This window comes from Camelina sativa, chromosome 14 (genome assembly GCF_000633955.1).
Source record: "Camelina sativa cultivar DH55 chromosome 14, Cs, whole genome shotgun sequence".
Classification (NCBI taxonomy): Eukaryota; Viridiplantae; Streptophyta; class Magnoliopsida; order Brassicales; family Brassicaceae; genus Camelina; species Camelina sativa.
The window spans coordinates 9,022,137-9,034,630 of record NC_025698.1 but is presented as its reverse complement, the minus strand read 5'-3'; the positions used below and the strand labels follow the sequence as shown (position 1 = coordinate 9,034,630).

The 12,494-nt window shown below is 36.7% G+C and overlaps 4 protein-coding genes across 6 annotated transcripts in view; 2 read left to right on the top strand and 2 right to left on the bottom strand.

Moving 5' to 3' along the window:
• LOC104740577 lies at positions 2,839–4,895 on the top strand. Its single transcript, XM_010461220.2, has one exon. It carries the CDS (start codon positions 2,839–2,841, stop codon positions 4,873–4,875), a length of 2,037 nt encoding a protein of 678 aa, XP_010459522.2. The 3' UTR covers positions 4,876–4,895.
• Positions 6,240–6,710, top strand: LOC104743386 (E3 ubiquitin-protein ligase RING1-like). The gene has a single exon (XM_010464475.1). The coding sequence runs from the start codon at positions 6,240–6,242 to the stop codon at positions 6,708–6,710; it is 471 nt and encodes a 156-aa protein (XP_010462777.1).
• On the bottom strand, positions 6,915–10,198 carry LOC104740576 (agamous-like MADS-box protein AGL65). Its single transcript, XM_010461218.2, has 12 exons — positions 9,631–10,198; positions 9,351–9,536; positions 8,932–8,991; positions 8,810–8,828; positions 8,651–8,715; positions 8,540–8,555; positions 8,379–8,440; positions 8,185–8,281; positions 8,007–8,057; positions 7,782–7,918; positions 7,263–7,701; positions 6,915–7,178 (listed from the first exon to the last, which is right to left on the bottom strand). The coding sequence occupies exons 2-12, from the start codon at positions 9,533–9,535 to the stop codon at positions 7,167–7,169; spliced, it is 1,143 nt and encodes a 380-aa protein (XP_010459520.1). The 5' UTR covers position 9,536; positions 9,631–10,198; the 3' UTR covers positions 6,915–7,166.
• Positions 11,336–12,494, bottom strand: part of LOC104740575 — an 8,396-nt gene continuing 7,237 nt past the window's right edge. Inside the window, exon 2 of one of the 3 annotated variants that reach the window (XM_010461216.2) lies at positions 11,336–12,477. In XM_010461216.2, the coding sequence (XP_010459518.1) occupies positions 11,634–12,477 (844 nt within the window). In that variant the 3' untranslated portion in view covers positions 11,336–11,633. Of the gene's footprint in view, positions 12,493–12,494 lie in introns of all 3 variants that reach the window. The other 2 variants (XM_010461215.2, XM_019236372.1) reach the window with 2 other exon arrangements.

Here is a 12,494-nt window from a genome sequence, read left to right as displayed (position 1 = left end):
TGACCACAACAACAAAAAGAGAAAGCAAAAACAGGAACCACCAGAATTATTATTGTTCTTTTTTAATCATGTTTACGGGGGTTTTCGAACACGAAATCAAACACGATCCTGAACCAGAAGATGCGGGCACAGTTAGAGTCAATGCAAGGATCTTCGGAGGAGACGACGAAATCTTGACATTCACGAGAAAGTCGTCCGTCGACGAATTCATCAACGATGATCTCAACGAGTGTCAAAGCAAATTGGACTTGGATTATTTCTTAAACCTTTCAGGGATCAGCGACTACGATATTGCACATGCCATGCATCACTTAGTTCGCTATGTTGCTAAAATAACTTCTTCAGAAAGTGATGGGTATTCTCCCGGGTGTGCTTTACAAGTGACGTTGGATCTTATTTTTTACGATGAGCCTCAAACTTTAGAGGATGTTCAAGTCTCACGTGGACACAAAATCAAACACGATCCTGAACCAGAAGATGCGGGCACAGTCAGAGTCAATGCAAGGATCTTCGACCAAGATCATCACTCGTCATTCACGACTTTGTCGCTTGCCGACGATTTCATCAATGGAGACGAGGGTGGGAGCAGACTTGACTTGATTAATTTCTTGCGGGAAGCAGGAATGAGCGATCACGAGGTTTTATATGCGATTTATAAATTAATCCCCTATATTGCTCAAGTAACTTCTTCCGCAAGTAATGGCTATTCTCAAGGGTGTGCTTTAGAAGTGTGGTTGGATCTTCTTCTTGTGGAGCCTTATATTAATTATGAATCAGATTGAAGAAGCAGTTCGAGTATGAAAATTCAAATTATAACGAAGATTTTGTTTTCTACAGTTTATAAAACTCCCTTTTAAAAAAAATCGATGTTTTTTTTTTTTACTTATATAAATTTGGAGAATGTTGTGTTAATCATAATAGAAATGATAAGAATCGAAAGAGTTCTGAAAAGCTAAAATTAAAAAGAGGAAGAAAGACCTTATATTGATCACTTATTGCCAACAAACATATATAATCTATTAAAGAAGTAAATGAAATATAATCTATTAAAGAAGTAAATGAAATATACTGATCATTTTTACAAAATATATGGTTCCTAGAAAGCATCTCTTATACTCAAAGTGCCTTAAACTCCTATGAGTATATCTTGGACATTAGATATAGCAATGCCTCAGAAACTTAGGCATAAGTCCAGTATCCATAAAATATGTTGTATACGTGAGTCCTGTCCTGATTAGTTAGTTCGGTTGATGCAATCACCAAATATACGGAGACATATATAGTTTGGTGTGGATCATATAGCTTAATATAGTTCCAATGTAGCTATGAACACTAACCTGGTTGTAACTTACATTGAATCTGAAACCCAATTTTGATGATGATGATGATGTTTGTAAGTAAGAACTAAGAATTCTGACAACCCCTTTTCGATATTAAGAATCGTTCTTTTTCAAATATAGTTTTTGTCTCAACTTATACAGGTTTTCAATCTTTATTTTATTAGATTTTTTTTTTTTTTTTTTTATGAGATACATGACTATAGGTCTATATAGCTTATGCTTATACGGTAAAAACAAAGGGGAACATAAAAACAATAATTGAAAACTAAATTTCTACCGGAAATTAAAAAAAAAAAAAGAAAAAATTATACACCGTTATGAAATTAGGGGGGAAAAAAAAGTCTACGAAAACTGTGACGTTATCGAATCCCAATAGAATCAGATAATCTGCTAAATATATTTATACCCATCTAGTCCCTCTAATATAAATACATAGATGAAATAATTAAAGAGAACCCTAAACCCATATCATCATCGATTTGATATATTTCCCAATCTTCTTACTTTTTCTTCTTCGTTCTTCTCGCCGTGATGATCTCGTTCTTCTCCTACGAAATCGACCACAATCCTGAACCCGATAATGTTGGCACAATCAAAATCAGTGTTTCTACAACCAAAATACATCAAAGTATCATCCATTGGGACCTCTATGAAAAACTAATAGGATTCTCTGGTAACCCTGAATGTATTGATGTAGAGCTTACTGAATTCTTGATGTGGTCAGGAGAAACCACTCCCATAGATGATTACGATGTGTTTTTACACTTACGGAGACTTGTAGATCAAGCAATTTCCTCTGATGATTATAATCTAGGTTGTGCTTTAAGAGTGTACTTGAGGACTCTTACTATTGATGTTCCTTCTGAACAAATTGAGGTACACGTCCTCGTAGGTTTAGTGGATGGGCACGATGTTATCTTTGAATTTGATCATCATCAAATTGAAGAAGCAGCTCCATCTCAGCTTGAAGAAGGTTTTCGAGTCTCACTCAATGAGACCATTGAAGAAGATGTTCCAGGTTTAGAGGATGATGAGCAGGATTCTATATTTGAATTTGATCATCATATTGAAGAAGCAGCTTCATCTCAGCTTGTAGAAGTTTACCGAGTTTCGCTCAGTGAGACCATCGAAGAAGAGGTTCTAGGTTTAGAGGATGAGCAAGACGTTATCAGCTTTGNAGCTTATGCTTATACGGTAAAAACAAAGGGGAACATAAAAACAATAATTGAAAACTAAATTTCTACCGGAAATTAAAAAAAAAAAAAGAAAAAATTATACACCGTTATGAAATTAGGGGGGAAAAAAAAGTCTACGAAAACTGTGACGTTATCGAATCCCAATAGAATCAGATAATCTGCTAAATATATTTATACCCATCTAGTCCCTCTAATATAAATACATAGATGAAATAATTAAAGAGAACCCTAAACCCATATCATCATCGATTTGATATATTTCCCAATCTTCTTACTTTTTCTTCTTCGTTCTTCTCGCCGTGATGATCTCGTTCTTCTCCTACGAAATCGACCACAATCCTGAACCCGATAATGTTGGCACAATCAAAATCAGTGTTTCTACAACCAAAATACATCAAAGTATCATCCATTGGGACCTCTATGAAAAACTAATAGGATTCTCTGGTAACCCTGAATGTATTGATGTAGAGCTTACTGAATTCTTGATGTGGTCAGGAGAAACCACTCCCATAGATGATTACGATGTGTTTTTACACTTACGGAGACTTGTAGATCAAGCAATTTCCTCTGATGATTATAATCTAGGTTGTGCTTTAAGAGTGTACTTGAGGACTCTTACTATTGATGTTCCTTCTGAACAAATTGAGGTACACGTCCTCGTAGGTTTAGTGGATGGGCACGATGTTATCTTTGAATTTGATCATCATCAAATTGAAGAAGCAGCTCCATCTCAGCTTGAAGAAGGTTTTCGAGTCTCACTCAATGAGACCATTGAAGAAGATGTTCCAGGTTTAGAGGATGATGAGCAGGATTCTATATTTGAATTTGATCATCATATTGAAGAAGCAGCTTCATCTCAGCTTGTAGAAGTTTACCGAGTTTCGCTCAGTGAGACCATCGAAGAAGAGGTTCTAGGTTTAGAGGATGAGCAAGACGTTATCAGCTTTGACTTTGATCATCAAACTGAAGAGGCAGCTCGGTCTCAGCTTAGAGAAGTTTTTCGAGTCTCGCTCAATGAGACCATTGAAGAAGACGTTCTAGGTTTAGAGCATGAGCCCGATGTTATCTTTGTCGATGAAGAAGCAGCTCCATCTCAGCTTGAACAAGTTGCTCGAGTCGACGACTTTGTGCACTTATTGAATGTGCACAATGTTAGCTTTGACTTTGATCATCAAACTGAAGAAGCTGCNCATCAAAGTATCATCCATTGGGACCTCTATGAAAAACTAATAGGATTCTCTGGTAACCCTGAATGTATTGATGTAGAGCTTACTGAATTCTTGATGTGGTCAGGAGAAACCACTCCCATAGATGATTACGATGTGTTTTTACACTTACGGAGACTTGTAGATCAAGCAATTTCCTCTGATGATTATAATCTAGGTTGTGCTTTAAGAGTGTACTTGAGGACTCTTACTATTGATGTTCCTTCTGAACAAATTGAGGTACACGTCCTCGTAGGTTTAGTGGATGGGCACGATGTTATCTTTGAATTTGATCATCATCAAATTGAAGAAGCAGCTCCATCTCAGCTTGAAGAAGGTTTTCGAGTCTCACTCAATGAGACCATTGAAGAAGATGTTCCAGGTTTAGAGGATGATGAGCAGGATTCTATATTTGAATTTGATCATCATATTGAAGAAGCAGCTTCATCTCAGCTTGTAGAAGTTTACCGAGTTTCGCTCAGTGAGACCATCGAAGAAGAGGTTCTAGGTTTAGAGGATGAGCAAGACGTTATCAGCTTTGACTTTGATCATCAAACTGAAGAGGCAGCTCGGTCTCAGCTTAGAGAAGTTTTTCGAGTCTCGCTCAATGAGACCATTGAAGAAGACGTTCTAGGTTTAGAGCATGAGCCCGATGTTATCTTTGTCGATGAAGAAGCAGCTCCATCTCAGCTTGAACAAGTTGCTCGAGTCGACGACTTTGTGCACTTATTGAATGTGCACAATGTTAGCTTTGACTTTGATCATCAAACTGAAGAAGCTGCTCCATCTCAACTTGGACAAGGTTTTCAAGTCTCGCTCAATGAGACCATTGAAGAAGAGGTTCTTGGTTTAGAGGATGATCAGCACGAGGTTATTTATGTCCGTGGAGAAATGGCTCCATCTCAGCTTGTTCGAGTCTTCGAGTTTCGACACTTATGGGATGAGCACAATGTTAGCTTCGACGACTCTCATCATCGAATTGAAGAGAGGGATCGTTCTCTGATTGAAGAAGTTTTTCAAGCCTCGTTCAATGAGGCCAATATTGTCAGGTTAAGACCTGCGAGCAAGCTCGCTGTCGAGTCTTTGAAAAGAAAAATATACAAGAAGACTAGCGATGCGGTCGGTGAGATTTGAGAATAAACGAAGAACTTTGTTAAAACTCTGTTTCTTTATTATAATTGCAAGATGAGTTTACGCTGTAGCAACATTGTCTTATATAGTGACATAGAGAACATTCTAGGTTTAGGTGACTCATGTGTACAGCTGTGAGTAGGCTAGTCATCATCCTTATCGACGAGAGCATCATAACGGTTGTGAAGCAGAGGTGTTGCAGGTACAGTCAAGTTTGTCTTGACATGAGGGTGTTGACCAGACTCCTGATTTGGGCTTTTACTTTGCTGGATTTGTTTCAGGCCCAATACACATACTTTACCTTCAAGATTGATATGTGCTGTATTTGTTTGGAGGAATTTAACGACGGAAGAAGTATTGTGCCTTTACCGTGTGAACATGAGTTTGACGAGGAGTGTGTTATGAAATGGTTTTTGAGTAGTCATGTATGTCCATTGTGTCGTTACGAGATGCCATGTGAGAGATGAAGGGTGAAGGAGACTTGAAAAGCTTTGCGTTTTGTGCAAAATATAACATTGTTTATTTTTATATAAATCATTTTCTATGGTTCTATATATCCTATATATATCGATTCGTTTTCTATGGTTCTATGCTATAAATCAAATATATTACTCTAATATATATGTATTATCTTTATTAAACAGCTGCGAAATAAACCCTCCATTACCTAAATAGAAAAAAATAATGGATTTACAATTGAAAGTATTGTTCTAATAGATTTGCGTATAAAGATTAAGTCTATCATGTGAATTCTGGCAATAAAACTGAAATCAAATTTAAAACGAATAATACAGAGTTGACTTAGGAGTTAGGACCTACAAGGGTTTTCTTTTCTCATCTTATAATAATGTGTGAAAAAAGGTAAATTACTATTACTATTTAAAAAAGGAAAACACATAAGAGCATCATAAGATGTTATAAAGAAAGACAAAAAGGAAAATTAAACACACCCAAATAAGATAATAACAGAAAAAAAAATGGAAACCTTGGAAAATATCAAAATAGTACTAAAATCTTAAATAATAAAGTGTATTTCCAAATCCCATTAGGCAAACGAATGCACGCAGAACCCTCTATATATAACGTTGTGACAACCCTAAACATAACACAACACACACAGAGCCATCAGACTTTTGATTTTCTTTTTTTTTTTCTTTTTTCATTATCATCGTCTTCAATCAATCATGAGTATTAAATTGCATCACCAGATTAGACGCAATCCTGAACCAGAAGGCGACGGCACAATCACAATCAATGCAAAAGTCGTCGGTTATAATCCGACTTTTACGGCTTCGTCGTTTGTGGAAGAATTCATCCACGAAGATGGCGACCAGTGTCGGAGCAAAGAAGACCTGAACTATTTCTTGATGGAATCAGGAATTAGCAACGATGATATTTACGAGGCGATAACAGACCTAATCTTCTATGTTGACGAAGTTACTTCTTCCGCAAGTTATTACTCTTCTCCGGGGTATGATTTGCTAGTGTCCTTGCTTCTTATTCCTGACTCTCACATTGAAGAAGCGATTCAACTTGAAGAAGCGATTCAGATTGAAGAAGCGGTTCGAGTCTCGTTCCACGAAACCAACAATTTCCCTTTGAGACCCGCAAGCAAGCTCATGGTCAAGTCCTTAACCAGGAAAATATACGAGAAGGTTAATTCTACTGGCGAGACGACGTGCGCTATTTGTTTGAAAGAGTTTATTAACGGTGAAAGTAGAGTTGTGAATTTACCTTGTGGTCATGACTTTGACGATGAGTGTCTCCTAACGTGGTTTAAGACCAATCACACATGTCCACTGTGTTGTTTCAAGTTGCCGTGTGAAGATCAAAATTGAGCTAATTTGGCAACAAAATTAGTTCGAGACTGTGGATTGGATTTAGGGTTACTTCTTATTGTAATGCAGCTTTCCTTTTTCTACAGTACATATAAATTCCCTTTTTCATAACTTAGAACTTAATTTGGAGTTTGTTTATGTATACTGTCATGATAAGAGTGATATGTATCAAGAGAGTCTTGAAAAGCTACACTTGGCCAACATCTATAGAAAACAATCTATGGATGATTATATTTATCATTCTTGTAAAATATATGGTTACTAGACAATATCTCTTATACACAAAATGCCTAAAAACTACCCTGAGTATATGACACAAGCTCATACATACAAAAACATGTACACTCTCTCTATATTTATATATATATTTTTTATCTTGGACACTGTAGCAATGGCTCAAACTAGTCCTGTCAAACATAAGTCCAGTCATCATACATACATTTGCCATGTCTTGAGTTAGTTCGGTTGCTGCAATCACCAAAGATACAGAGACATATTCAGTTTGGTGGATCATATAGCTAGATAGTTACAATGAAGGTGTAAAACACTAACCTGGTTGTAAGAAGTCTGACCAAACATGGAATCTGGAACCCAATTTTGATGATGGTGATGATGATGATGATGATGATCATTGACAAACATGGACTGATCATGAGGAATTTGAAAGCAGCCACTGTTATCATTAGCCATTGGATCATACATTGAAGGATCTAGTTGTTGCTGCTGTTGTTGTTGTTGTTGTTGCTGTTGCAAGTTGTTCAATTCCATTTCTGATTTTATCTTTTTCTCTTGATCGTCTTCCATTCCCAAAGTAGAACCAAATGGTGTAGGATATGAATATTCCTCTCCAAGTTGTTGTAAACCCAAACAACCGTTTCCTTGTTGTTCCAAGTGCTCAAACTGTTGTCCCGGGTTGCTGCATATCTGATCTTCTGGTTTAGTAGACTCAAAGAAGCAGCCAGAGTAAACGGGAATCGATCCATCAATCTCTCTGTTTGAAATCATTAATCCATAACATGAGTGAGCACTTTCATAGTGAAATTGCTTTTTAATAGTGACTTAGACTCTTACCTATGAGGAAGATAACTGGAATCACCAGGTAAGATTGTTTGCTGGTTATCATTATCAGGAAGCCAAGACAACGAGTGAGCTTCTTGCATATTACTATTACCTCCCATCGCCATAGGCAACTGTATCCCGCTGTGAAACTGCATTTAAAGGCTTTGGTCTGGTTAAGAAATTGTCCTGAGAAGAGACAGAGAGAAAGAGAGAAGAAAGGAGACAAATGGTTATAACCTGTGTTGTTGTACACTCTATTGGTAAAAGTTGGTTCTTTGTGTAATGTTCCTGAAAAAATGGAGGATATTGTCTTTCGTAAGTAAATTTCATATGGGTTTAGGAAAATGAAATGAACTCCTGAATCTGAGGTCTATAATGATTGAGTGAAAAGGTAAATAAATATATAATAACGCACCTTGTGAATCTGGATTCTTTCAATAGATTTCCTCAATGATTCTTCCAATAAACTGAGGTGCTCTGTGTTTTCTATTCTATCAATGTTCGTCCAGCAACTGAAAACACCCACCAGAAGAAAAATACTTACATAAGATTGAAACCAAGATTTCAAGAAGCAAAATTTATAACTCAGGAAACTATAAATGTTCACACCTCAACCTCCTATGACACTCCATAAGCTGAGCTTGGTAAATCGCTACTTGGTTACTTAGACCCTGTCATTTGGTCATGTTAACACGAGCTTTAGCAATCTGACTCAAAGAGATTAAAAAGTATCCACGAAATTTCAAAAACCGGAGATGGTTGATCCGTACCTCAATAGTTTGATTCCTGCAGGATAGAGTAGACAACAAAATCTCAGATATATTCAGAGGCTTACAATGACAAAAATATGGTTATTAATTATAAGAAGTCATGGAAAGTACCTTGCTCCTAAAAAGTCATGTATATTTACATCATGATCCAGTTTCTTAAAAGTCTTCTTCAATGCCTGCAATTGAGCAAAACAAATATGTGTGTTCAAAACAAAACAAAAAGTTGATGATACAGAAAGGAAGAAACTCAGTGAGTTTTTATGTCTTTACTTCAAGGCTCTCCAGTTTCCTGTTGCATTAAAAAAAAAAAAACACTTTGATTATAGTTTCGTAACACAAATTGCATCAAAGGATTGATAGCATCCAAACTTTTAACATAATGCTTACCATACCTTTTTGTCCTTTCTTGTGGAGTTAATTGCGCAAACTTGGAAATAACCTCTTCAATGCAACTGCACAAAAACCAAGTTAAAAGTCATATCAGTATATTGCAAGAAACTTGAACACAGAACCTCAATCGATCACCCCCCTCTAATAGATTCAAGAAGCAAGAATCACTCTTTAGTACTTAAATGTAGGGAAACAACAAAGAACAATATCTGAGAATTGATAACTGAAAGGAAACACAGTTTAAAGTCTTTTTAGAGTCCCTTATCTCTCCCAAAGCTCAAAATACCCCTAATCTTATGCATTGTGTGATCTTCACAATACTCTAACCATTCCAGCAAAATCCTTACAAAATTTTTATGAGTTCCTAAACCACAGTATCAAAGATGATAAAAGAGAAACAAGCTTGGGAATGTTATAAAACCTGTGTTCTCCATGGAAAGCAGTAGCCCTTCCGGTAGGAGAAAACATAAGAAGGACAATATCAATATCACACAAAATGGATAACTCTTTGGCTTTCTTCAATATCCCATTTTTTCTCTTCGTGTATGTAACTTGCCTGTTACTTGTGCTCTCAAGCCGTTTAATCTTCAACTTAACTCTACCCATCCTGTTTTATAAACAAAAAACATTCATCAAAAAAAATCCCATAAAAAGAAGAGTGAAATTTTCAAAGGATGAACATTTTCTTTCGAAATACTCACTCCAATCACCTGATGAAACTTTAATTTCTGCAAGGGATTGATCAAAATCGAATCTTTGAAGATGGGGGACGTCTATATTCGGACACAAGAGTCTCTCTTTAGACAACAACAAATTCACTGTAACGGAAGATGTGTTCTTTTATATATAAAAAAGGTCTTGTCTTTTCGCAGCAGAAACAGAGAAAAAAATGGGTCTTTGCGTCGCAACAAGAGAAGAATTCATGAAAATGAGCACAGAGGAGGCGAAGTCACAAAGAAGAGAAAGATCATGGAGGAAGAAAGAAAATTGCAAAAAAAATATTTTTCCCGAAGAAGAAGAAGAAGAAGAAAAAGTTTGAATAAGAGAAAAAAGGGAAAGATTAATGGTGGAACAGAGAGAAAGCTCACAGAAAGCAGACGAAGGGACTACCTTCGATTTCGCTGGCAAACTTAAGACGTCGACCAACGGAATTGTGTGCTTCTGTGTTAGAGAGAGGGAGAGAGACACAAGGTTAACCATACCCGGTTTTGCTTAATCGATTGCTATTTAATCCAATATTTTTCGAACCGACAAAACCAAACCGGTTTTGCTCACTTGATATTGGGCCAGGGTATAAAATTGTTTTTTAAAAGCCCATTGATACCCTAATTTAGCTCCGCCGCTGTTCTTCAGATCTTCTATTTAACACTTACCGAGATGAAACCCTAGTATTGAGATTTTCTCAAAGATTTCGCTCTTTTGCTTGTCTAAATGTCAGGTGTTTATGTGTCTGTGTTGTTAGGTTTTTATGCCTGTGATGGTGTTAAATATGCTTTGAGAGATGAGTCTCTAGGAACAAGAAATCTAACTCTGAGGCATTTTTTTTTTTGTTCTTTCTCATGGTTACAAATCTGTTTTCTCTTGTTTTAATCTGATCTTTGAGCTTATTGATGTGATATGGTTTTGTTGGCTACTCCTAGTTTCTGATTTGATTTGGGTTTTGTCTGATTAATGCAAGTGATGATGAAAAGACAGGGACATCAGAGTCTCTTTGTTAAGAGATGAGAATGATGACTAATGTCTAGATGGGAATCTCTCTGATGCAACATGTCATTAAATTTTTTTTTTAAATGATCAACTTTGTTCTAGTGTGTGCAATTTAGTTTTGTTGTTGTTTTGTTTTTGTTTTTTAATACCCCTTTTGGTGTCTTTTTGATTAGTGCAAATGACGATTAAAAGACAGGGACATCAGAGTCTCCTTGTTAGGAGATGAGAATGATGACTAAATGTCTAGATGGGAATCTCTCTGATGCACATAACTTAGAACCATGAAACTTTTATCTTGAAACAGTTTTGTTTGTGGGTTTGCCAATGATGTGTCTTAACAATTGCACGTATTATCAGATTTTTTTGGTGATGACTATCACAAATGTCTGAGGCAAACCGTTTAATTGTTCAAGAAATGTCTATAAGCTTACGAGGACATGTCTAGTTATTTGCAATTAAGCCTTGTTTTGGTATAAAGCCTTAATCAATAGAGTTGATTTCTATGCATTTAAGCTTTGTTTGCAGGAAGAAACACTTGCCAGATATGAAGTGGAGGAGATTATGAATTTGGACAAAACAGAAGATTTTGAAGATAATTAGGGAGATTGAAGTTTAGTGTCCAGAGTTTTCAATGTATTTTCAATTCGAATTGTAAACGTGGAACACAAATTGCAGAACACATCAAAGTAATGAAAAATCTTTTTTCGCAATGATAGATTCTTTTGTTTCTTGAATGTATCATCCAAGTTCAATAAAATTTGAGGTATTTGGTTCAAATGTAGAACCTCAATATATCAACAAACTAAACAAGTAGCTACTCAAAAGACGGACATCATCACTATTAGCAACACAAAGAGATAAGAAGGTAAACACTTCTACACTCTTTTGAGTTTCTTTTTTTTACAAGCGATCAAAAAAGATAAATTAGAAAAAAAGAAAAAGAAAAAACCAAATATGAATCATGATCATCATATTCGGACAAACATGTTCAAAAAGATCAAAGAGAATCAAGACTCTCGGTCCTGCTTCTCACAATCCGATGAAAAACTTCTCTAACTTTCCTCTCAAACGGATCCAAACCATTTCTCAAAGCTTCACGAACCTGAACAAGCTCATCAACTCTCTGTTTCACCTCAGCTTCCTTGTGATCATTCAACGGGAAATGAATCGAATCGATCAATTCATTCATCAACCTCGAACTCTTCTCAATCCTATCAATCTCCTTAAGCAATCCACAACAATTCTTCCTGTCTCTCCTCTTAGATTCCTCGACAATCTTATCGTGCAACGACATAACCGGAGCTGCCCATTGGAAATGCCTAGGCACAAAGAAGTTAACTTGCAATCCACGGTCTTGACAAGGAATCGCAGCTACCAAAACCCACATGACAAAAAGCAAAACCGAAGTCATTGTGTAAACCGGTACAGCTAAACCATTGCTCGCAGCAACGTCGTTTGGTCGAGGCGTAGATAAGTTATTAGCTAGAGCTTGTAACTGCTTAGAAGCTGACCATGATCTTGAAACACTCCAAGAAAGAGATCTGAAGTGACCAATCGAGCGGTGGTGACTCTCTTTGACTCTTCCGAATGAACGGTTCCGGTAAGCTAGATTGGTACCGGAAGGATGATCTTTCTCGTCGAGCATTCCGATTGCTAAATCGACCAGAGCTTTCTTAGCTCGCCGGAGCTGTCCTTCTCCGATTGAACGGTGCTGAGTATCTAAAGCACAGATAACGATATCGGCAAGTTTCTCCCATTGACGGATCTGTTCGATACCGTCGCGGATTGCGTTACAGACATCGAGAGCTTTGATGCTCCGTTCGAAGTAGTCAGAAATCAATCTGTCCATCGGAGATTT

Coding starts and splice junctions, on each gene's coding strand:
- LOC104743386 (XM_010464475.1), top strand. CDS start 6,240: ATGGAATCAGGAATTAGCAACGATGATATTTACGAGGCGATAACAGAC.
- LOC104740576 (XM_010461218.2), bottom strand. CDS start 9,535: ATGGGTAGAGTTAAGTTGAAGATTAAACGGCTTGAGAGCACAAGTAAC. Junction 8,282..8,378: donor GAGTGTCATAGGAGGTTGAG/GTGTGAACATTT, acceptor GGGTGTTTTCAG/TTGCTGGACGAACATTGATA. Junction 7,702..7,781: donor TCCAGTTATCTTCCTCATAG/GTAAGAGTCTAA, acceptor GATTTCAAACAG/AGAGATTGATGGATCGATTC.